The sequence below is a fragment of the Schistocerca gregaria genome, chromosome 1 (genome assembly GCF_023897955.1).
Source record: "Schistocerca gregaria isolate iqSchGreg1 chromosome 1, iqSchGreg1.2, whole genome shotgun sequence".
Classification (NCBI taxonomy): Eukaryota; Metazoa; Arthropoda; class Insecta; order Orthoptera; family Acrididae; genus Schistocerca; species Schistocerca gregaria.
In genome coordinates, this window is record NC_064920.1 from 802,043,323 (window position 1) to 802,070,551 (window position 27,229).

A 27,229-nucleotide genomic window follows, 5' to 3' on the forward strand; every position below is an offset into this window, starting at 1 on the left:
AGGCACATGAAGTATGCATCGTCACATAGAATTCTGTGAATCTCAAACAGATTATGAACTAAGGCGAACAACATTTGTGGATTGTCCTTCTGCAGACAAGCCAGTTTTGGAAAACATTCGACAGGCATGTGTTGCGCTGCACAGGAAGAGGCGAGTGGCAGTGTTGCGACGGCGATGACGACGTGGACCCAGGCAATGTGGTATAGGTGGTATGTCTGCATGGGTGAGGGGGCGGGGGGCAGAGAGCTGCTCTTTATTGCTATAAATGACATACTCCAATAGAAGCGAGTGCACACAACGGACGTTCATACCAGACTGAGTTTATAATATCATGAACAAAGTAGTTCTTCTCAAAGTCCATAACCTCATGTTCGATGTTGGTGGCCGCCACAAGCCGTTTACAGACAGAAAATTAACTGGAAGAAATTATGTGATATCTTCTTTCCATTTCATTTAGTACTCTATCAACGCATAATGGATTTTTTGAATAAGTAAGCGAACATTCTCCAGGGAAGATTCCCAGAGCAATATAACATTCTCTGAGAAAATTCTCAATTTCGTGTGAATAAAAGTTCGGAGCATATTCTCTGACGAGGGAGTTCCTCCTCACTACGTGCCCTCCTTGAGAAGATTCTGTGTGTGTGTGTCGTTTGCCGTCTCCGGCACAGAACGCACTCGTAACATTACATTTCATCTAACTCGCTCAACCACGCGAGCTATTCAGTGTGCAGATATGGAACTGGCATCAGTATTTTCTGGGAGAGTTGCACAACGTTTCAATTATACTCTTACGTGCGACAGCAAATTATTAAGACTATTACGAACGGTTTGAAAAGTTATCGAATTTTCGACATGCGGAAAACTTTTTTGTTTTTGAAGTTAAGGGAACAAATCATACCAACGAAATCTTAAAATTACATAACATTTTTATCTACTTCAAAGCGGAACTCGTTAGAGTTTTCTTACACGAGATAATTTTGGTTAAATACGACGCATAATTGTCTGCTCAAGTGTCAAGTACGTAAGCGGCCGCCCGTGCGATTCGTTATGAGAAACAGATCGCTAGGTTTGTAATAAACGTGTTATTAATTTTTCTGATTCATGTGCTAAATTCTAACATAACAAAATGCAGGATTTATACTGTGAGAAGTCATGATTATGAACATCTCGAACTGTCAATGACACAGTTGTTGGTATACGCACAATGGTCTGAAAACTTGGATCTGCTAAATAGCAACAGAAATGTTTTAATTTTCACAACGTTTGAAAGGTCGCCACCTCTTCTTTCAAGATTTTTCTGAAATTAAGTTCGCCATGCAGGTAATGTTCTTATTGTTAAGCTCGTATGGACTTCCAGTGTTTCTCTCTTTAGTATTTCTTCACGCTACCTACATTATTTTTTGCGTTCCAGGCAACATAAATTCTGGATTACTTCCAAAAAGTCGGTAAAACTTGAAGTCAACAGAATGCTACAGAGATCACTTCACGAACCGGGTAATGTCCTCTGCTTGTGAGAAGCTCCTCTAGTTTTTTCATACGGAATTCGGGAATGTTCTTTGTTTCGAGCAACCCCCCACACCTACTTTTTTGGGGTGAAGTATGATTCTCAGATTCACTTTATTCATGCGAACCTGAGAATGTTCTCCTAAATTTCCAGACTAATTTATATTCTCCGTTTTATTCATACCACATAATAGCTCGAACACTAAGGTTCTAGTCATCTACCGGAAGTCCCTACAATACCGTAACTGAGTTGCAGTCAGAACCCAATTATTGAATATTAGTGATCTATGTAGGCTGGCTATGTGAAACAAGCGCAATGTTACCATAAAAAGTCAGTTGGTGATAGACATCTATTCGTAAGCATTGATTTCTTTGCGGTGCTGCTTGGACGAAATAACACTAATAACAGCATGCTTTTACAGCTGCACACCTTGGGACTGGCTTCTCTGTATACAGGGAGCACTATTAAAAATTCTGACTGCATTTTGCGTCTATTTAAAGCATAAATTGAAGTTTTAATGATACAGGTTTATCATGGTAATACAATGAAAATAAATAGTTCAAATGTACGTACGCATAGAATAAATAAGGATGTTTTTACGAGAAGAAGCAGGTGGTAGGCAATTTTCTCGTATCATGATCTAGGAAAATCACGGGAAACTTAAATCAGGATCCCTGGACAGAACAAACTCATTCTCCATAATATGAGATCAGTGTCTTAACAAATGCATTGGTTCATTCGGTTGACCATATTGTGCAGTGTTCTTTGATTTTCAGAATCAACAGAAGATAACTTACAACATGAAAGATAGTTTTGCACTGCGTCACTGAACACGCCATGAGCAGCCGCTACTTTACTGAAGGATGACAAACATGATGCTATGCCTCTTGTAGTTTCTTGTTTGTGTTCAGAAAACACTCGAGGCCGTAAACATGCTTCGATGCACCATATATGTATCCATGATATTATATGTGTAGAATTCTGTATTAATTATTTCGATCCTGTGTCACTCTGCAAACAACCTCCCGCACTTTAATGTATGAAAGTTATCGAGTACGCATGGAATCGGTTGCGGAGCAGCTTTCGATATTTGACCTTCATGTAATAGTTGTGATTTGGTAGAACTGATGAGTGTGGCCGGAGATCTGACAGCGGCTTGTTTGTTGTAACCAACATTGCGTAATTTGTTACTTTCATCGTGAAATTGTTACAATGATACAGGGACGAGCTCTTCATTTTGTATTCAAAGTTGCAGACAGAACATTGACAGCAAAATTTTATAGAGAAGTGCTGGGAATGAAGGTAATCTTTTGCTATGCAGTTCTCAGTCCGATTCTACGCCGCAATGCTGCAGACTATAGCTAATTCCATTTTACCCTAGGTTTTGCGACACGAAGAATTTACTGAAGGTTGCGCAGCTGCATGCAACGGGTAAGTACGTCATTCGGATCACGAAAGCCGAATTTTAAGTACTTGCTGCTCAATGCTGCATGCCCACTGTTTGGATTGCGTGTCCAATATGCGAGTTTTTTGTGTGATGTGTGCATCATGCTAGAGATATCGCACAATGATGTGGAACGTGTCAAATATTGAATCGACGATAAATATAATTTTGTTTTTCGTGCCACGGCGAGCTTCAGTTGCGAGTAGGTGCTGTTTTTACTTGCAGTATTGTTAGTTGTTATTAGGTGGCCATTTGATTATGAGAAGTACAGTGCAGCACTCCGAGAAAAAAATATGCAACAGGTTGTTGTTGCTTCATCCCCTCATACAACTGAACAGTACATTACACTGAATACCTACATCATGTTAAGTGAGTCTGGTACTGCTCCGGCAAGAAACAACCAGCCACCTTTCAATCTGACATGGGCATTGGACTACTCTAAGTATCTATCATTGGGTTGCCACAACTAAGATCTCATATTCACATTTGCTGGCTTCACCAACTCTCAACCATATTGTCACCTCAGACTATGTGAAGATCAAACTGTCACAACCAACATTCCAGAAAGTAATATTGATGCAAAATTAAAATTTTGTCAGTGTTATTCCTCTCTTCCAGTTTGCACAGACATGAAACCACATGCCACATCATCAGTGCATTGTAGGACATTCCGACAACACCCTGTGCTTTATTCCAACATACACAGTTCCTGGATTGTGTTGTGAGAGGGGGAAATGGAAGGGAATGTTTGGTGTTTCTAGGATTTTTGTAATATCAACCAAATTTTAACCATTGCTTAGGAGATTATAATAACTTTACAATAATTGCAGTTTAGAGAAATTATCAATATTTTAAAAGGTTTCCTACAAAAATTTGATAAGTGTTTCTATAGGCCTATAGGCTGCTCAGACGATGACACTAGGAAGAAGTGGGGCAGAACAACTAAGGAAAGAAGAGAGAGAAATACTGAGAAAAATGCTAGGTCCCAAAAGAGGTGGAGAGAGGTGGATGCGAAAGACCTAGGGAAGAATTGTACCGGAACATGAGAACAATATCCGGGGAAATCAGACTCAAAAGGGCAAGGTTTGCTGGACATGTAGTCTGAAAAGTGTCGTGTGTTTAGCATAATTCATAATTTTCTAAAATTTTTGCAGTTTTTGTGGTACTTGAGTTGTGAGTTTATATATGCAAAAATATAAATGCTTATAAAAAAAATATTTATTTATAGGGTCACAATACTCCCTTTATGGATCTGCACTGGTGTTCAGCTCTAATAGAGCTTCACTGCAGAGGGAAATATTAAACCTACTGACACCGCCCGTCTGCTTTGGCCTATGACATCATCAAAGCAACAGACATAAATCGCATATTAGAATCCAATATTTATAACATGCATACCACCACAAGACTCACAGTTATTCTCTCTAGATCACTTTCTTTGACTTTACCATCTCACAACCCAGCTCCAACTTTCAACCTGACCTAGACATCTGGTCATGTTAAAGACCATGTATCACCACAACTAAGATTTTGCATTCAATCATTGCTTTCTGTACTGTCAAACTGTCCCTTTCAGCCTAGACTACCATTGGCTACACTGTAAGCTCAGTCTAACAGCCTATAACATACATTAAAAAAAAAAAAAACAACAGAAAAGCAACATACATATTGTTGGTACTCCGAACTCTGTTTGTGCGCGTGTGATGTCACAAGCTAAAACGTTGTTATGTTTCAGTAGGTTCATCTGAACCCTCTGTAAAGTTATATAGTAACTGCTAATATTAAGTTTACTACACGAGTTCTCATAAGAATCTGTATTTTTATAGGTAATATCCCATGCTTGTATAATAAAAATTTTCTTAAATATTAGTTTTTTTTTTCAATCAGGCCATATGACAATCGATGGAGCAAAACAATGGTTGGATATGGCCCTGAAGATACCCATTTTGTTGTGGAACTCACATACAATTACAATGTTCACTCATATGAAAAAGGAAATGACTTCATTGGCATCACTGTGCGATCAAAGGAAGCTATAGAACGCGCAAAAGCAGTTGGTTGGCCACTGGAGCAGGAGAATGGATTACATGTTGCAACAGCGCCTGGAGGTTACAAATTTTTCCTCATCAATGATTCGCAGCCAACTGGTAGAGGTATAAACATAAAATTTTATCAAATACGTAATATTTAATTAAGGACCCTCAAGTGCTGTCACAGAAAAAGTATTTGCTTTTATGTCACCCATTACTTTCAGAATTAACTAACCTAATCAAAAGCGGAACCAAGAGCTACAAGGTAGTAAAGTATTACTGTAAACCATTTCATTAATGACCGTTACCGATACTTAGCAGCACTGTGAGAAATATAAAATACACAGATTAGTTAATGGGTAATGTAAATTGTGAATCTAGATGAGTTTTGCTAGTATATGCAAAGTAAATGTCCATCATAAATAATTTTCTAGTTTTGATGTGGACGTCTAAGGATCTGTAAGAGTTGCTAGGTTTCAGATTGTCAACTGTCACTGAAAGAAGTTATGTAATTTTTCCTTTCTCTTTTGAGTCGTCCCTTTGATGCTTGGTAATGGCTTGCCATCCATGCACATGATGTTAATGCAGCTGCTTCAATTTTCTCCAAAGCTCCCAACAACAACAACAACAACAACAACAACAACAACTACTACTACTACTACTACTACTACTACTACTACTACTACTACTACTACCACTACCACTACCATAGACACAGTGTCTATCTTGCTCATAGCCACACATACAGCTACAGCCCCCCCTGCGGGTCTGGGGTAAGAATAGGCCCGAGGTATTCCTGCCTGTCGTAAGAGGCGACTAAAAGTAGTCCCTCCCCCTCAAGGGGGTAGTTTGAGCCTGCGTCCAGAGACGGACGGTTCAACGACTTACATTTGTGGTCTGGATGGAGGCTCACCGCACTTTGAATTCGTCATGCGGTGTGGTATCTACCAGATCACTCAACGGATTGACTGACGAGGAGATTCAGTCTCAGTCTTTCCTTGCTGAGCAGGGCGTAACTGCTGTTCATAGGGTCATGAAAACGGTCGACGATGACCTTGTACCAACCCGAACACTTTTCTTGACCTTTGATAGTGTTCAGTTGCCGTCGCGCATCAAAGCGGGCTATAAGGTTATTTCTGTTCGCCCCTATGTCCCGGCACCAACACGCTGGTACCAGTGTCAGCATTTTAACCACACCCACCAGTCTTGTTCTAATGCGGCTAAATGCGTCACTTGTGGCAGGGACGCCCATGAGGGTGACTTTCCACCTCCGTCTCCTCATTGTGTGAACTGTTAGGGTGACCATGCAGTGTCCTCGTGCGACTGTCCTATCTACAAGGATGAACACTGTATACAGGCAATTCAGGTCAAAGAGAAAGTGTCCACCTCGGCTGCTCGCAAACCATTTGCTAGTAGGAAGCCCACGCTGCACCCAGTGGGGAAATACAGTACTGTCCTTGCCTCTCCTTGGCCTACCAGGGAGGTTTCTATGCAGACATGTGATCTGACCTTTAGCGTTACAGTCATCCGTTTGGCCAGTGCTAAGATCGCCCGGTCAACGTCTCCTCTTCTTCCCGTCATCAGCTTCTGCCAAGACTGAGACCCAGAAGTCAGATACACTGGCCTTCAAGAAGGCTTCCTATTTACCCCGAACTCCCAGCCATCGACCATTACTTCGACTAAACGACCTTCCAAGAAGGCTCTTAGGAAGCAAAGTTCTCCTTCTCTGTCACGGTGCATTTCTTCTGCGCCACCCTGCGGTTGCCGCTCCAGGCCGTCATCCATTTCGCCAGGCCGTATCGCTGGTAGCTGAACATCTGGCCGTTCACCGGTTGAGGAAGCTCTCCCTCCCGGCCATGTTAACATGGTGGCCAACGAACTTATTGAAAAAATGGACAATGACTCTGCGCCTATTGATCACGGCAGCAGTGCTCACTCGAAGCCAGGCCCTCAGCGGCCTTCGAGGTGACCTCTTCTTGCTTCTCCTTTTTCTTTTTCTTCTCACAATGGCACTTCTTCATTGGAATATTTGCAGCATTTGCTCCAACTTGAGAGGACATAAAGTTGCTGCTATGCTTGCACTGTCTGCTCGTAGTAGCTCTCCAGGAAACGAAGCTACGCCCATGCGATTTAATTGACTTGGCACACTATGCCTCTGTGCATTTTGACCTACCCCCTGTGGCAGGTATTTCGGCTCATGGAGGGGTTATGTTGCTGGTCCAGGATGATATCTACTATGATCCCAACACATTGCACACCGATCTGCAGGCAGTTGCCGTCCAAATTACTCTCCCCACTTTCACGTTTGCCATTTACACTCCATCATCATCTGCCGTTATTTGGGCAGACATGAAGCAAATTACTGCTCAGCTACCGCCACCATTTTTGGTGACTGGAGACTTCTATGCCCACCATCCCCTTTGGGGCTCTCCAGCATCCTGCCCGAGAGGCTCCCTTTTAGCAGACCTTTTCAAGCACCTCAATCTTGTCTGCCTGAATACTGGCGCCCCTACTTTTCTTTCAGACATAACTCACACCTATTTCCATTTAGACCTCTCTACATATACTACCCAACTTGCACGTCGGTTTGAGTGTTACACTCTTTCTGATACGTATTTGAGCGACCACTTCCCTTGTGTTATCCATCTCCTGCATCATACCCCATCTCCATGCTCAGCCAGTTGGAACATCTCCAAAGCAGACTGGGGGCTCTTCTCTTCCAGGGCGACATTTCAGGATCAAAATTTCACAAGCTGTGATAGTTAGGTCGCACACCTCATTCTCTTTGCTGCTGAATATTCCATCCCTCATACTACTTCTTCTCTATGTCGCATACTGGTCCCCTGGTGGACCACAGCATGTTGAACAAATGGTTAACTCTCATTTGGTTTGGCTGCTCGAATCTCTATGCCTACTTACCAATGTACAATGTGGATTTTGAAGGCACCGCGCTGCTGTTGACAATCTGGTTACCTTGTCGACCTTCATTACGAATAACTTCTCGCGGAAGCACCAGACAGTGACTGTGTTCTTTGATTTGGAGAAGGCTTACGACACCTGTTTTAGGGTAGGTCTTCTCCGCACCATGCATACATGGGGCCTTCGCGGTCACCTCCCTCTTTTTATTCATGCGTTTTTAATGGATCGACAGTTCAGGGTACATGTGGCTTCTGACCTGTCTGACGCCTTTCACCAGGAGAATGGGGTGCCACAGGGCTCAGTTATGAGCATCGCTCTCTTCGCCATAGCAATCAATCCAATAATGGATTGCCTCCCAGCTGATGTATCAGGCTCCCTTTTCGTGGACGATTTTACCATCTACTGTAGTGCGCAGCGTACATGTTTCCTGGAGCGCTGTTTTCAGCGTTGTCTTGACCAGCTTTACTCCTGGAGTGTCGCCAGTGGCTTCCGTTTCTCTGCCAAGAAGACGGTCTGTATTAACTTCTGGCACTACAAAGAGTTTCTCTCACCATCCTTACATGTCAATCCTGTTGCTCTCCCATTTGTGGAGACAACAAAATTTTTAGGTCTTACATTTGACAGGAAACTTAGCTGGTCTCCACATGTCATATTTGGCTGCTCGTTGTACCCATTTCCTAAATGTCCTCCGTGTTCTAAGTGGTACATCGTGGGGAGCGGATCAAACCGTCCTACTTCGCCTGTATCTGTCGATCGTCCGCTTAAAGCTGGATTATGGGAGCTTTGTATACTCCTCTGCATGGCTGTCCATCTTACGCCGCCTCAACTCTATACAACATCGGTGGTTACGTGTTGCGATCAGAGCATTCTATAGTAGTCCCGTCGAGAACCTTCATGCTGAAGCCAGTGAATTGCCACTAACCTACAGGTTTGATATACTGCATTGTCGGCATGCCTGTTAGCTATTATGAATGCCTGACCACCCGTCTTATCATTCCTTTTTTGATGACTCTCTCGACCGTCAATACGGGTTGTATGTATCTGCCCTGCTATCCCCTGGAGTTCGCTTTCGTCGCCTCCTTCAGCAACTTGATTTTCCATTCCCTGCAACCTTTAGAGTGGGCGAGAGCCAAACGCCACCTTGGCTCCAGGCTCACGTTCATGTTCAACTTGACCTCAGCTCACTCCCAAAGGTGGTTACCCCAGCTTCGGTATACCACTCACAGTTTGTTGAACTTTGTTCAAAGTTCATTAATACGATCTTCATTTATACAGATGGCAGTAAGACCAATGACGGTGTTGGGTGTTGTTTTATTGTCAGGGCACACAGTTTCAAATACTGGCTCCATGGCCATTGTTCGGTCCTCACAGCTGAGCTGTTTGCCCTCTATCAGGCTGTTCTTTACATCGGCCACCACTGACATTCTGCTTATGACATCTGCTCTGATTCCCTGAGTACCATCCAGAGCCTCAGTGATCTGTATCCGGTTCACCCTTTCGTGCACCGGATCCAACACTCTCTTCAGCAGCTGGTGGATGACGGTTCTCAGGTTACCTTTATGTGGGTTCCTGGCCATGTCGGTATCCCTGGGAATGAAGCTGCAGATGCTGCGGCCAAGGCTGCGGTCCTCCAGCCTCGGACAGCTTCTTGTTGCGTGCCTTCATCTGATTTTAGCCGATTGGTCTACACTTACTGAAAACAAGCTTCTGGCCTTGAAACCTCTCCCCACAGCTTGGACAACCTCTTCATGCTCTTCTCGGTGGGAGGAGGTCGTTTTGGTCCGGTTACGGATTGGACACTGCCGGTTCAGCCACCGCCATCTGCTGACGGCTGTGCCGGTGCCATTCTGCCTATGTGGGCAAGTGCTGACAGTACGCCACATTTTAACGTCCTGTCCGAATTTTAATACACTGTGCATTGATCTTGGCCTGCCATGTACTCTGGATGAAATTTTAGCAGATGACCCAGGAGCAGCTGCTCGCATTCTTTGTTTTATCCACTTGACAAACCTGTCTAAGGACATTTGATTATGCTGTTTTCTTTTAATCCCTTACCTGTTAAGTGCCTTTTATAATGTTGATCGTTTTAGTTGCTGTTTTAACATTGTTCCTCACAGTGCATTCATAATTTAGTCTGGGAGCTAATGACCACTGTAGTTGTGATTAGATTAATACTTGTTCCATAGATCATGAATACGACACTTTGTAATGGTGTGGAACGTGTCAGGTTAATGAAAGATGTCTGTACAAGATATTACATTACACAAAATATTGCATGACACTAATGCTTAAGTTAGTTTTTTTTCCCTCCCTTAATTTATATCTGAAAATTCAGCCAATGAGTAGAAGGAGTTGTCATCTAGAAATTCTTTTAATTTATTTTTAAATGTTGGTTGACTATCTGTCAGGCTTTTGATGCTGTTTGGTAGGTGACCAAAGACTTTTGTGGCAGCATAATTTACCCCCTTCTGTGCCAAAGTCAGACTTAACCCTGCATAGTGAAGATCATCCTTTCTTCTGGTGTTATAGCTATGCACACTGCTATTACTTTTGAACTGGGTTGGATTATTAACAACAAATTTCATAAGTGAATATATATACTGTGAGGTTACTGTGAGGATCCCTAGATCCTTAAATAGATGCCTGCAAGATGACCGTGGGTGGGCTCCAGCAATTATTCTGATTACACGTTTTTGAGCAATGAATACTTTTCTACTCAACGATGAATTACCCTAGAATATGATACCATACGAAAGCAGTGAATGAAAGTAGGCATAGTAAGCTAATTTACTGAGATTATTATCACCAAAATTTGCAATAACCCTAATAGCATACGTAGCCGAACTCAGACGTTTCAGCAGACCATCAATGTGTTGCTTCCAGTTTAACCTCTCATCAATGGACACACCTAAAAATTTTGAAAATTCTATCTTAGCTACAGACTTCTGTTCAAAGTCTATATTTATTACTGGAGTTGTGCCATTTACTGTACGGAACTGTATATACTGTGTTTTATCAAAATTTAAAGGGAGTCCGTTTGCTGAGAACTACTTAATAATTTTGTGAAAAATTTCACTTATTTGTGATTCCAGTTAATCTTCTCCTACATTGTTTCCCCTCTCTTCCATTTACTACTATCAGATTATAGGCCCTATCATAATTTAACTTTCATCTCCAGCAACATGCTGAATGATTTGTTTTCTCACATCGTAATTTTTTATTTTTTTATGTTCCTATGGAATTAGTACACACACATACTTTGTCATGGTTTTATATCCGCCTTGGCTACAGTAATCTTCGAAGAAGTTCTTTTATGTAACTAACATTAAAGGGATTTAATATTCCTTGCTCTTAGCCATAGGGTGATTGTCCTGATGACAACATGCGAGATCAGAATGAGAGATTATTTTACCCAGGAAAATACTGTCATCATTAAACCATACAGCAGCGGTGTATGTCTTAGGGAAATACAACCTCTGGCAATAAAGTTTGATTAATAAAGTCAGAATGGTCGATCGGGCAACACTGGTGACTCACAATAGTATACCTGCATAGCGGCCGGTGTTGACAACTATCCCCAACGTAGTTCAGTTGAGCATTGTGTGTGTTGTGTTACACCTGTAGACGAAGTGCTTGTTTAGTCTGTTGGTTCTGAAGTGAGAACAGGATGGTGAATTTGCAAAGGATCAATTTAAAGTTTTGTTTTAAGCTTGGCAAGACACTGAAAGAAACGCATGCAATGCTGGTACGTGTTTATGGGGATCAAGCACTGTCCATGAAGTGTGTGTACAAATGGTTCACCCATTTTTGAGGAGGCCGGGAAAGTGTTTCTGACAATCCCCATAGCAGACAGCCAGTGACTGCCGTCAATGACAAAAACATTGAGGAAGTGACGACATTAACCACAAACAACTGTTCATTAACTGTGCACTTGATAGCGGATAAACTGCAGGTGAACTGTGAATCCATATGACAAATCCTTACCCAGGAGTTACGGAATAGGAAAACATGTTGTCATGTTGTGTCACATCACACATCAAAATGATTCTCATCACCTTTTTTGATAGTCAAGGCATTATCCACAAGGAATTTCTAACTTAGGGAATGACGTTGAACACTACACGGTACATTGAAATTTTGACTCTTTTTCAGGGTACTACCCCAGTACGCACAACAATGTGTCTAGCTTTTTGTTGATGACAACGCTCGTCCACACACAGCCAGTATCGTCAAATATTTCCTGGCAGAAAAGGGAGTGGCACAACTTGAACATCCACCATATTCACCAGATTCCAATCCTCCAGACTTCTTCCTATTCCCTCGACTCAAACTTGCTCTGAAAGGAAAGAGATTTGGCAATATTCCTGACGTCCAACGAAACATGACGCCGGTTTTGAACACCATCCCAAAGGAAGACTTCATGCAAAGTTTCCAGGACATGTATCGCAGAGCTCAGCAGTGCATAGTTATGGGAGGTGACCATTTCAAAGGACAGTAAGACAACTGTTGTTCATAGTTCATCTACGTTAATGTTACAGGACTATTCACTGAACTTCATTGTCAGAGACGGTATAACACTTCTGTATAAGTTTCATAATTTTGTTACTTTAAATTTGAGATATTAATTTAGTTACTGCTTTCTCCAAAAGGCCAATGAAAAACACCCACTACAATAACTAGATACAACGTGAACATCACCCTATATATCATTATAAATTTTGAGTGAGAAATCCGCACCACTAAAAAGGAAAACTGGCAAGAACACTGTACAGGAAGCAACGAAGCTGCAAAAAACGACACTGGATTAACAAAGAGGAAAAGAGAAATTTGGTGGAAAGAAGTTTATGGGAATTACTCTGGAAGAGGTCCACTAGAAAAATTGAACACATGAAGCAATTCAGGCACTAAAAGAAATAAACATCCAGATTATTCCATATTTCTCTGCTGCTTTCTGCCGTATTTAAAGTTGATTTTGTGCCTCAGTGATGTCTTTAGCAGTTAGTTGTATGTCATCAGCAATAGTTAGTCTAATTCTAGACCTTTGACTTTAGGTCCTAGTGGGAGTTTTGGAACACCTGCTTTTCTCGATTCTCTTACAACTTTTTCAAGGGCACAGTCTGAGAGGATTCATTTAGTTTCTAAATTACCTCATCACTCGTCTTCAGCTCTGAACAGTCTGTGAACCCACAACTAATAGATAATTATACTCATCTTATGTCTTTTGAAGAATTCTGTTTACATCCAAAACCAGAACTCAACAACCCGGGTTTGTATGAAGTTGTTTTATTATGGCTTTCATACAAGCACAATCTTAACTTAATCGGTTAGTACATCTTGTATGAACCAGCTTCAAACTTGCAAAGCAAAAAAAACAAGAGTATATACATCATCATTGAGTTGCAAAATGGCTGTGTGGACGATGTGACCTATTTTACACCATATTTTAGTCCTATATGACAATGCTTTGCTTAATATATTTATATGTTTTGACGATGCCATTACGGCTTTATCACATTAGGACATGATGTAGAACAGATCTGAAGATGGTCATTACAGAGTGAAACTGGTCATCGTCAAAGAACTTTATATTGTGATCAAAGACTGGAATAAAAAAAATATTTGACAGTACCTGGATCACTGTTTGTTTTCGCGACTGTGTCGCAGCTTGTGAAACATTTGTATTTACATTATTAAAATTCTGGTCATTGGTATTCCACGACATCATATTTCATGCAGAAGATTCTTTGGCATAATGACATGCGCAGTGATTGGTGGTGGCAATCACGGCTTTAATGTTTCAGGGCAGCACAAAGCTCTTGTGGAATATCTCAGAAAAATAACAAAACACAAGAAACAAGACCAGCTCCTTACCAAATCTTCCCATAAAATAATTTAACTTTTAACCTCTGTACAATTTTTCTAAATGATCAAATGAACAGATGCCTACTAATAAAGTTTCCTCACTCATATTCAAAATTGGCATAAGATTTCCCCCTCAATCAATGAAGTAATTTATTTTCAAAAACTTTGGCCACAAACTATCTGAGAAATCAAGACTCTCACAAGTTGAAGGTAGAAGGGATTGGCCACGCCCTTGTTGTATTCCTGTGTCTTTTTTAAAGTTTTTGCTCAGTTCTCACATAAATAACACTTTTGACTTTGTACGTGTAAGTACTTTACTTATGATATTTGTATGGTGAGGAAAGTTATGGAAGGAGAGTAAATAATTTATGAGTAGAATAGACCACTCATCAAGTAGTTGCAGTGGGTCATCATGCATGCAAAATGAATGAAAACTTTGCCAGTTTTGGACTAATCCTTTGATAAGCTAAAGAGAACATACATACGTGCGTGCGTGCCCAAACATGCACACACCTGTGCAGTTACATTGTGCCACTTCCGCTGGTCCTCGTCAGCCCAACACACCCCCTTGACATTTGCATTCACCTTTCTGATGGCTCCATCCATATATCTCCACTCCGCCAGCCATCTGATCATTCTATGAGACATGTGTAGGAGAAAGTAATATATTGTCACATTCTTCCCGGAACATGCTCTCAATTTAAAATGGACTGCAATGAAATTTGTGCACTACAAGAACTGCACTCTGTAACATGCTCTTAACTGGAAAAGGAATCTCTGTGGTATGGGCCAGTGTGCAATTTGGAAGCATGGTAAAAGGGCCTCTTTACATCTCAGCAGCTAGAAGGATGTGTGCCACAGCCATTTAATAGTCTTCTCCAACTGTAACTTGTTATTACTCACTTTCTACTATTCTTCTTCTCAGTACTGAATGATCCTATGCCTTTGCCTCATTATACACAACAGTGTTCGAATCAGAAGCACTCTACTCATCAGAGACATACTCTCCACCACAAAACATTAAAACTGCATCAAGAAATTTGAACAAATCCAGCACAACACTGTCATTAAGACATACAAAGAACAATCACTTGACATATCATGTCTACAGAATTGCTGTATCATCATTGTAAACATTTTATTAGCCATAATTCAAGATATACAAAATGAAGTTAAATAATGCTAGTTATTGGCATGTCATCAGAAATAAGTTTGTGCCTTGCCTTACATTCAAGTAGAATGTAAATTATCAAAAGCAGATTAACATGTACATTCTTGACAATTTAAAACATTGTACTAAAGTAGATCTTGAACCTGACACCTTGTTTTTAGCAGATGCTCTTAGCAAATAAGTTATCTAGACACGCACCTTTCCTATGTCTCACAGGTACCATTTCTCACTACTTCTTTCCTACTTCCAAAATTAGATTGTCAGTGCAGGACACAGTCTCCATCTATGAGGCAGTTTTCGTAAGACTTTCAACTTTGCTGCAAACAGAAATATTCATTCTGGGAGCTTACTGTGGACAAAATACACTCCTGGAAATTGAAATAAGAACACCGTGAATTCATTGTCCCAGGAAGGGGAAACTTTATTGACATATTCCTGGGGTCAGATACATCACATGATCACACTGACAGAACCACAGGCACATAGACACAGTCAACAGAGCATGCACAATGTCGGCACTAGTACAGTGTATATCCACCTTTCGCAGCAATGCAGGCTGCTATTCTCCCATGGAGACGATCGTAGAGATGCTGGATGTAGTCCTGTGGAACGGATTGCCATGCCATTTCCACCTGGTGCCTCAGTTGGACCAGCGCTCGTGCTGGACGTGCAGACCGCGTGAGACGACGCTTCATCCAGTCCCAAACATGCTCAATGGGGGACAGATCCGGAGATCTTGCTGGCCAGGGTAGTTGACTTACACCTTCTCGAGCACGTTGGGTGGCACGGGATACATGCGGACGTGCATTGTCCTATTGGAACAGCAAGTTCCCTTGCCGGTCTAGGAATGGTAGAACGATGGGTTCGATGACGGTTTGGATGTACCGTGCACTATGCGGTGTCCCCTCGACGATCACCAGAGGTGTACGGACAGTGTAGGAGATCGCTCCCCACACCATGATGCCGGGTGTTGGCCCTGTGTGCCTCGGTTGTACGCAGTCCTGATTGTGGCGCTCACCTGCACGGCGCCAAAGACGCATACGACCATCATTGGCACCAAGGCAGAAGCGACTCTCATCGCTGAAGACGACACGTCTCCATTCGTCCCTCCATTCACGCCTGTCGCGACACCACTGGAGGCGGGCTGCACGATGTTGGGGCGTGAGCGGAAGACGGCCTAATGGTGTGCGGGACCGTAGCCCAGCTTCATGGAGACGGTTGCGAATGGTCCTCGCCGATACCCCAGGAGCAACAGTGTCCCTAATTTGCTGGGAGGTGGCGGTGCGGTCCCCTACGGCACTGCGTAGGATCCTACAGTCTTGGCGTGCATCCGTGCGTCTCTGAGGTCCGGTCCAAGGTCAACGGGCACGTGCACCTTCCGCCGACCACTGGCGACAACATCGATGTACTGTGGAGACCTCACGCCCCACGTGTTGAGCAATTCGGCGGTACGTCCACCCGGCCTCCCGCATGTCCACTATACGCCCTCGCTCAAAGTCCGCCAACTGCACATACGGTTCACGTCCACGCTGTCGCGGCATGCTACCAGTGTTAAAGACTGCGATGGAGCTCCATATGCCACGGCAAACTGGCTGACACTGACGGTGGCGGTGCACAAATGCTGCGCAGCTAGCGCCATTCGACGGCCAACACCACGGTTCCTGGTGTGTCCGCTGTGCCGTGCGTGTGATCATTGCTTGTACAGCCCTCTCGCAGTGTCCGGAGCAAGTATGGTGGGTCTGACACACCGGTGTCAATGTGTTCTTTTTGCCATTTCCAGGAGTGTATTTAATGAAGTAACTTGAAGTAGAGAAAGATAAGTTTTTAATCATGTTGCAACCTCTTGTTTGTTGAAAACTTTTTTTAGCAACACTGAGGAATACAATCACTCCTGATTAGCTGAGTGCTGGTTTCCAGTTCATCTGGGCCCAGCAGTGTTCATCATGTTACAGTCATTGAAGCACATCATTGTATGGAAACTTAAAAATAAGTTTAAAGAAAGCTTGGTAGCTGTTTGAATATACTCTGACTGACTAGTGGCTTTACAGACCTGTGGTAGGAAGCAGTGTTCATCCTTCTCTTGCAACTATGTAAAATGAATCATTGCTAGTGGTTATTTTAGTATTACTCTAAATGGTTGTGTAGGAAAAGCACAACACTCTATGGCCAGTAGGTGTCTGACAAGGCACAAGACTCTTGAAAACTATTTAATTTGTCACATTCAGTGTGAATTCAGGAGATATCACTCGACTGTCGAAAACCTCACCCTGCTGGAGGCAGTGTTGTAACAATGTCTCCTATGTAGGCAATACCTCAGAAATATTATCTTCGATCCTCAGATGGCCTACAACACTGCTTAGAGGTATATTATTCTTGGACAGCTCTGTAAATGGAGCTTGAATATCTGTTATCCTACAGTACATTATCTCGAGCCATTCTTCTAAACATTTATTCACTGATCTCATCAGACTGATATGAACTGGAGAATCATTAAGGATTTGTTTCTGTGTAACTGATATAATTACAACAGTTCAGTTTTCAGTCAAATATTTGTTTATATATGATCTCTTCAGTGCAGATGCGCACAACACTCAAACTCTTATGGGAATCAGCGAAATGCTGCAAGTAATGGGGATAATGGGCTTGTGAACTGTGTCAGTAGGGTGCGGATAAGTTGAGAAATTTGGTCTGACAGGAGGTGTGCCAGGATTGTCCATGCAGTTGCAATGACCACTGTATCCTGATGGTTCAGGGGTCAGAACGTCTGCCTAGTAAGCAAGAGACCTGGGTTCAAATCCCGGTCCACCACAAATTTTCAACTTTACCCAATGATGTAAATTAATGCCCACTAGCTGCTATATGTCGTAATTCCTTGGAGTCTTTAATATTTATTTGTTTGACAGTAAGTTTGCTATATTCTGTTTGTTACTGCCTCGCAAGGACTGTTTGTCAGTTGCATCAGTCAGTGTAGCTTTTAAATTTAAGTTGCTTAACTTTATATTGTTCTCAACTTTAAAAACACAGTTTGAATTTCACGATTTACTTATTTATTAGCATCATAAAACATGCCCTCTTGTGTGTCTAAAGTAGGTAGTACCATGTGTCAACACCTTGAAAAATTTCTACATAATAGTATCTTAAAACCCAATCATGCAATATAAGATAATTGTAAAGAAAATTTTAGTAATTAAAAAGAAAATGAAATGAAAGTAAGCAGTGAAACAAAAGAGACAATGTGTTATCTCGCTTCTTGTGTAAATTTCTCTTGCGAATTGTGGTGCCTCAATACATCTTGATGTTTTCCCAGAACTGAGTGGGAGTGGGAAAAAAGCCTGCACATCAGGCACTACACAACACTTCACTGATCGTGTAGTATTTCTCTCTTCCTTACCATTGCCACTATGCTATCCTTTCATACCTCATCGTAATTCACATATTCCCCCTCACTCATCCCTCTCTTCTGCTAATATTTCTCATACGTTTATTTATGTTTCCTATATGTGTATTTATGTTTCCTATATGTGTATTTATGTTTCCTATATGTGTATTTGTTTCCTATACATATATTTCTGTTTCTGATAGCTGCACTGAACTTGTTTATTTATTTTTTAGATTTAACTAAAAATAATGTTTGTAACTATGTTCAGTAATTGGAATGTGTCTATTTCTAATTAGATATGTCATTTTACAGTGAGGGAGTTCATGTCTCATAGTTCCCACTTGGTGTGGACATGTGAACAGTACCTACTTAGGGGAGACCGGTTAGCTCAAGCTCTTGCTGTAAAGTCCACAGTGGCAGTCAGTATTGCATTATGCTAAAGTTTAACAGCATCCAGGGATAAATTGGCAGGGTCAGTGCGGGCATCTTTGTGCATGATTTTGGGAGACTTTAGACAGACTGTATCTACGTAAGCTGAGACATTTCTTCTGTCATCGAGGACAAGTACTAAATATCTGCTTACAGTGTTTCTTATAATTGGGCTGTTATCTAAGCTAAAGTTTGGATTCTTGTTTGGGGATAGTTTTCCCTTAAGCAGCATGTATGAATTTTTATTTATAGATATTGTTAATTGTTTTTTCCTGTATCAGCCCTGCACCTTTGAACACATGTGCTTTGCATTTTCCTCAAGCTTCTGAATAGAATCTCCATAGATCAGCATGACATCAGTATAAGCCACAATTGCATTCGCATCATCAGTCCCATCCAGCAGTTCCAACAGCAGCTTTATTGTTAGCTACCACAGTACTGGTCCACATATTGAGCCTTGTGGACAGCTCTTTGTAACCTTTTTTTATTACCTTATGCCACTTAGCAAGCTATTAGATTGTGCTACCCTTCCAGCAGTCTATGAAACTTAAATAAAGGCATTTTGGGATCTGAAGAGTTCTTAATAAATTGAATATCGCAGACCACCATAAATTATTGAAAGCACTCCCAGTGTCGATGATAATTGTTGCACAATATTTAGTGTTTGCCCTGTTTACAATTTTAAGAGCCTGACTAATAGCATCATGTATCGATTTAACTTTGCGGAAGTCAAACTGACGTGCTGAGATCTTGGAGCTCTCTGTGCTTTTAATGATGCTGGCAGAGTAGCTGTTCCTGAACTTCTGCCAATGTATTTATTAATTATATAGATCTGTAGCTCTTTGGCAATGTTGGCTCTTGATCGAAGCCTTTCTTTATGACAACTGCATATGCAGATTGCCAGGTCCCCAGAACCCTATCCTGTCTCGATGTCTCATTCAGTAGGTGTGTTAAGAATGGCACTATGATTGGTCCTGTTTTGTGTATCACCTCTGAACAGACATATGAACTCAGTGCCTTGCCACATTTAAGCATGGCTATTGCTACAGCTACTTCTTCCTGAGCAAACGGCAGTAGGACATCATTGCTACTGCATTCAGAACTGACCTGGTCATGGAGCACTGATTGATGGTTGTCTGTATTTGTAGAATCATTTGGCAAAAGTGTATTTAGTAAATGGTAGCTTAGTTCCTCCAGCCGTTCGTCACTGTTCTTTCTATCTTGCGAATGATGGACAGGATGGTGGGAGCCTTAATTTTGTCAGCTGGAAGTCACTAGTCACTATATGTTTGTTTCAGAAGCTGGTATATATTGGCTTTCTATCTCTTCTGCCCTCCCTAGAGAGTGTTAGTGATTTTTCTGTGCAACTTTGTCAGTTCCCTACTCCAAGATGACTTGGTAATAGCTACACATTGCCTCTTTGGGATGTAGTTTGCCTATGCCCACAGCAGGAGCTTGATAAGGGCATGCATCCAGAGATCTTTGTTTTCAGCTATAGGGTGTAGGTTGAAAGAAGCTACACACATTTAAAAAAGTTTTGCATCGGCCTGGTTCCCAGAACTCCAGAGATAGACGTTGACTGTGGATATTGTATCACAGACATAGTCCCTGTGACTGTTCAGAGATGTCACTAAACCCACCCAAAGATGTAAACAACCATGCATGAGCAGTGCCTGTTAGATGGAGGGGGTCCAACAGCCAATCAGTTCGTCATTCCACCAGGAAGGAGGTATACAGCTCTTGTTGTCTGTAGTTCAACCATGCTTAAATGGTCATTACCGCAGTTCGATAACGTTCACACTGTTACTTTGTGCCAGGAAGGGCTCTCAACGAGGGAAGTGTCCAGGCCTCTCGGAGTGAACCAAAGCAATGTTGTTCAGACTTGGAGGAGGTACAGAGAGACAGGATCGTCAATGACATTCCATGCTCATGCCACCCAAGGGCTATTACTGCAGTGGATGACTGCTACCTACGGCTTATGGCTTGGAGGAACCCTGACAGCAACGCTACCCTGTTGAATAATGCTTTTCGTGCAGCCACAGGACGTCGTGTTATGACTCATAGTGTGCAGTAGGCTGCATGCTGCTCAACTTCACTCCCGACATGCATGGCAAGGTCCATCTTTGTAACCACAACACCATGCAGCACGGTACAGATGGACCCAACAACATGCTGAATGGACTGCTCAGGATTTGCCGAATGGACTGCTCAGGATTGTCATCATATTCTCTTCATTGATGAGTGTCGCATATGCCTTCAACCAGACAATCATCGGAGACGTGTTTGCAGGCAACCCGGTCAGGCTGAACGCGTTAGACACACTGTACAGAGAGTGCAGCAAGGTGGAGGTTCCCTGCTGTTTTGGGGTGGCATTATGTGGGGCCGACATACGCTGGTGGTGGTCATGGAAGGCACCGTAATGGCTGTACGATAAGTGAATCCCATCCTCCGACCAATAGTGCAACCATATCGGCAGCATATTGGCGAGGCATTCATCTTCATGGATGACAGTCATGCGCATCTTGTGAATGACTTCCTTAAGGATAACGACATCGCTCAACTAGAGTGGCCAGCATGTTCTCCAGGCATGAATCCTATTGAACATGCTTGGGATAGATTGAAAAGGGCTGTTTATGGACGATGTGACCCACCAGCGAGTCTGAGGGATCTACGCTTAATCGCTGCTGAGGAGTGGGACAATCTGGACCAACAGTGCTTCGATGGCCTTGTGTGTGCCACGACAAATACAGCCATGCGTCATTGCAAGAGGACATGTTACTGGGTGTTAGAGGTACCGGTGTGTACAGCAATTTGGACCACCACCTCTGAAGGTCTCACTGCATGGTGGTACAACATGCAATGTGTGGTTTTCTTGAGCAATAAAAAGGATGGAAACGATGTTAAAGTTGATCCCTATTCCAATTTTCTGTACAGGTTCTGAAACTCTCGGAACTGAGGTGATGCAAAACTTTTTTGATGTGTGCATTTCAGCAGAAAGTGCTTCCAGTTTTCTCTCTTCAAATGCCTGCCTTTTGGTTTTCCATTACCTTCAGTATTACTAGAGTTCACAGTTATCATTCTGATATCAAAGGTTATGACACTTGGTCACTAGTGGTCATCTCAATAGTGTTCATCTCAGTAGTGGTCTCTGAACCAGTACTGTTTTCAAATGTGCTAGGCTGCCCTTCTTCTTTGATCAGCCAGGTCCAGTTCTTGGATCAAGTCCTGCAGCACTGCACCACATTCATCTGTTGTTCCTCTAAGCCAAATCACCAACTTCGTATTCATGTTAGCCCCTATTATGTAATGTGCACCATGGCTGTATAGTGCTGCAGCTCTTAATTTGCCAAGGTACAAATTAGTCATGTGGGAGCACTGCTTGTACATGCAGGTAATAATCAATTTCCATAGAGTACACATCTCTATTGTGAAACATGCTCAGTAATTGTGTGACTTTGTCTTCTTGCTAATTTAAGGTTTACATGGTCACTGCACCTGCAAGACTTGAGGTTCAAATATCTAAAGGCACTGAGTATATCCAACCACCTCAGCAGCAGCTGATTGGAAGCAGATCAGACACATTTGCTCCAGTTCTATAAGGTTTTTTCCCCTCGAGTTCTGACAATGCTATGGGTGCTTAGTTTAATTCAGCTCAGCCAGGCTATCAGCCTTAAAATCATCGGTGCTGTTCATTTAATGGGAATTAGCAGGAAACAAGATACAAGACCAGACTAAGAGCTTCTGTGTTGAAGGTGAATGAGCTGCCGCTTGACATCCAACAGTAGCTCCTCTTAGTGTATGATGTTTATGGCATCCTGTAAGACACAAAGTGAACATCATTCCATACTGTTGCAAGCCCTGTAATGTAGCAAAGATTGGTGAACTGAATCAGATCCAGTGCCATTTGGGATTCACACAAAGCAGAACCTAGTGGCAGCAAATGGGAGCCATACTACTAAGGAGGGAGTTGCCTGTCAGAATGGTTGATAGGCCCTGACTTGATACTGGAAGTAATGTACTACACATTATATGTCTAAGGCTCCCTTTGCAAAATTTTATTGTATGCTTCTATTACATTGAAGTTTCCATTGATGATGTCAAGTAGGGTGAATTCTATCAACTACTATGTAGTATTATTTGAATGTAGCTGTATGATTCATTGATCTAACATATTTATTTTACTTGCTGCAGAATTAGGCTAAGTGCAATCTTGAGACAAAAACTGAAATGTAAATACACTGCTAATAACTAAATTCCTCATTTGCTGCAACTTCCTATGCCCTTTTAGATTATCCATAACATATTGACCAGTTCCACACACCTTAGGAAGGTGAACTTTTAAGTTCATATATCCAATGAAATGTCACCTTCAGTCATGTTCAGAACTTTTTTTTGTTTCACTTCTGTCACTGCATTCCTTCTCACTATTACCCTGTCACAAATAAAACTTATAACTTTTCTCAAAAGCATCTTTCAAAACAGCAAATGAACTGAACAAGAAGTAAGAATAATTAATGAGGATTTGTGAAAATAACTAAGATTGGTAGGGGGAAAAGAGGGATTCAAATAAAAAAAAAGCCCTATCTGCACATCTGGTGATGGCCTTAAAATACACATGCTGAGACAGCAATACAGGAAGAAAGTAAATAAGAGTGAAAGGGGTGAATAAAAATATGAAACAAGGAAACAAACAAGAAGGATCAAAATACCACTTTCCAGTTCATTATTGCAATGCACTCCTGTTTCGAAACAATATGCCAGGCAAAAAAGATCGTAATCATAAATATTCCAAGGAATTTAGTCCTACATAACTTAGTACTGAATGAAGTTATTCAGAAATGCATCATTTTCAAATTAGCAGTAAACAAGTGAAGAAAAATCACTTTTTGCCACTTTTAATGGGGAAAATTTGGACAGAAAAGTTTAATTTTGTAATAAACACCTCCCCCCCCCCCAAAAAAAAGACAAAATATACATAATAATTTTGTGACAAGGGAACCAATTTATATAAACATATTACTCACAAAAGCAAGCACACCTCATGCACACGATTGCCACCACTGGCAGATGAGACTTTCTGGTATATATATAATCCCTCGCCCCCTTCTGCCACAGAGATGAAATTTGAAGCTAGCCCTCAAATGTGCAGATTTGTGATTTACTCCTGTTGCATTAAGTCCTCTTTAGAGCTTTCATGAAGAAGGAATGAGGACGTTGAAAGATTACATAAAAGAAAACTGTGCTTCAGTGTGTTTACCTGTTCCTTGTATTCTTTCCCCATCTTGAATACTTAGGTTCTTTTTCTGAAACCTTTGCAACTGCTCTCCAGTAATCTGTATTACTGTGCTAGAAAAATGTGTTCCATGTGTCTCGAGACTCCACTGATACATCTTACTGAAAATGAAGTGTGAAAAACTCGGGCAAGATAACAATCAACCTTCGAGCAGTGTTTTTCATAACACAAGCAGGCGCTCAGCGTACTTCGTACACATGTAATGGATGGCTGTCTTTATGTTAATAAAGTGAACATGTTTGCACAGAATCACAGTTCAGTCTTAGTTTAATTAAACAATGATAACATAAATTTACATTATATGATTAAAACAGGGTTTACTTAAACATAATAAAATAAACTTTCATTATATCACACTGTTGTTGTGTATAACTGTTACCCCACAGTAATGACCCTCTCGAAGCATTAAACAGCACAGTTACATCAGATTCTATCCAACCACTTATTCCATTAATAATTACAACTGCCTCAGTATGAGATTGTGCTGCTAGCTAGTAATCTGGGTCATTTTCTTGCAGGGACCATTTTTTTTTCTCATCTAGATCATTGTTTCATTTTATATTGCTACTGCTCACTCACAGTGAAGTGGTATTGATCGAATAGTTAAAGCCCTGCAACTGTAAAACAACAATGGAGTGGTACAAAACAGTATTATTTATGGTTGGTGCACTTCATGCATATGCATGTCTGCTCAAGACTTAACATCTCAAATGCATCTATACTCTATAAGCCACTTTAAAGTGTGTGGTTAAGGGTACTTTGTGTATCACTGTCACTTCCCCAATTTCTTGTACCAGTCACAAGTAATGCACAGTTCTGAAAAACTTTTGTTAAATCTCTGCACAAGTTCAGATTTCTATATTATAAGGAAAAGTATAGATTTCTGCTCACTGAGTTGCAAACAGGCACAACAAAAAAACACACAGCTTTCAGTCAAAGCCTCCTTTAGAAAAGGAACACATGATTGCCGTCATTGGCAGATGAGGCCTTCTGGTATATCTGTTATCCCCACCCATCGAGATGAAATTTAAAGCTTTATGAGTAGGCCTCAAATGTGCAATACAGTAAATTTATTAAGTTGAGTGTTAACCTACCATCTCTGAATCGAGCATTGATCCTTTGCAGGTTGTTTTGCATTTTGCTACAGTTTATTGGCATCATAGCAGTATTGTCTGGGAACAGCCTCTTAGATTTCCTGACATTATCCATTAATTTGTTTTTATACATTCTGAGCAGTAATGTTCCTACAGCACTTCCTTAAGGTGTGTTGTCCAAGGTGCATCAGTGGCTTGCAGCGACAACAAGAACCCTCATGATGATAAGGGCTGCCTGCATGCATGCGTAGTTTGAGTTTGGGCTGTGATGTGTAGCTGGTGCGGAAGCTGTCTCGGCACTGCACTAGTAACCAGTTCTGTGACAGAAGCTGTGTGACTGGGAGGTTCTACCTACTGTTCTCACATGATGTCTACACACAGAAAACTACAGTGACACACTCGCAGAAAATAATACTCTGTGAGTTAGTCTCTCAGCACAAGTATCTTCAGATTTAAAGCATTGTAAGCACAAGGACACTTTGTTCCAGCACCGTCACAGTTGGAAAACTGCCAGTTGGTCAAAAATTCCTTTGCTTGTTCCAAAGGTTTTTTGTTCAAGGAACTGGAAATAAATAGGTGAAAGTTTGTAGACAATTGTGGACAGTACTTCTGCTGATGTATTGTGTAGAGATCTGGAAGGAAAATACTAGGGATGGTAAAGATTCCCCTATTGCTACAAACCTGAAAAAAAAGATGATTAAGCTAATATGCTTTTATTTTTGATAATTTTATATTTCATGGTGTTTAAGTGATACTTTCAAGAAGATATGGAGAAACAGTCGGGACTCACATCATAGAAATAGAAGAGAAAGAATGCCTGGAACAGGATCAAATGTCTCAATGAAACCAAAGAAATGGGTTTTGTATGATCACTTTTTGTCCTGGGTACTGTACAACACAGAAGACAATAAGTAAATTTCTTGATTTTTAACTACACTGTTTTCCTTTGCTAGTAGTTTTGGCTTCTCTGCCTTCAGGAAAAATAAATTTGGGCTGTTAAAGCACTTGCAGGAAATTTAAGGACAGGCCTAAATTTTATTGAATCTGTCGTGTCCCTAAAGTAACAGCATTTCAGTCAATGTTGTACAAGATGTTTTTAGACATCTTAATTCCTAAGTTTCAGTTAAATTTCACTTCTGTAGCTCTAATAATGTAATATTGTACTGTTTTGTAAACAGAGCTAAGAAATTTTGTTTCTCTGACTAAAATGTTTCCTATCTTGAAAAACTGCTACTTCTACAGGTACAAAATTTTCACTGCCATTTTATTACAGCATAGAACTCGTACAAATACTGTAGTTCTGGTCTTCAGTCCTGGGACTGGTTTGATGCAGCTCTCCATGCTACTCTATCCTTTGCAAACTTCACCCAGTACTTACTGCAACCTACATCCTTTTGAATACAATAACTACTCATTTTGTTGTCTCTCAAACAAAAGTTTTTGGCGTTAAATTCGGTGGCAGAATCAGTCAGTTTCGTTACACGATAATTCCCAATTGGCAACAGTTAGAGACCCATTTTGACATTTGATCCACTATAAACAAGACACAGAGAAGACAATCACATGGTCAGTATTTGTCCATGTGTTGCCAATTGGTAGTTATCTTGGAATGAAACTGTCCAATTTTGCCACTAAATACACTGGGAAAAATAATTTTATTGTTTTATCCATTTTGGATGGAGAACACCACTGCTGTTTTAATAAATTACACTCCAGGAAATGCTACAACCAGTCAGTCGTTAAACGATTTTATTATACTGTTACCAGTTTCAGGCCAGAGCCCTTTGTCAGGTGGTAACATTGACTTCTTTTGCACTTACGTCATCTGGAAAAGCCCTCTTATAGTATTAGAGGAGGGCTTTTCAGGATGGCACAAATGTAGAAGAAGTCAACACTGCCATCTGGCAATGGGCTTAGGCCTGAAATTTTTTCCCATGTTGTATTATTATTCTTTAGATTGCTACACTGTAATGAAGCAACACTTAAATTTAAATAGCAGTAGAACTAGCAGTTTTGGAGAAAGATAACATTTTAGTCAGAAAATAGTATTTTTTAGCTCTGTTTACAAAATGGGAAAATGTTAAATCTCAAAAAGTATTAGAAC

At 41.2% G+C, this 27,229-nt stretch overlaps 1 protein-coding gene across 1 annotated transcript in view; it reads left to right on the plus strand.

Moving 5' to 3' along the window:
* Positions 1-1,842: 1,842 nt before the first annotated feature.
* Positions 1,843-27,229, plus strand: part of LOC126270189 (glyoxalase domain-containing protein 4) — a 46,791-nt gene continuing 21,404 nt past the window's right edge. Inside the window, exons 1-3 of the mRNA XM_049974051.1 lie at positions 1,843-2,806; positions 2,886-2,935; positions 4,836-5,101. Of these exons, the coding sequence (XP_049830008.1) occupies positions 2,717-2,806; positions 2,886-2,935; positions 4,836-5,101 (406 nt within the window). The 5' untranslated portion in view covers positions 1,843-2,716. The remainder of the gene's footprint in view (positions 2,807-2,885; positions 2,936-4,835; positions 5,102-27,229) is intronic.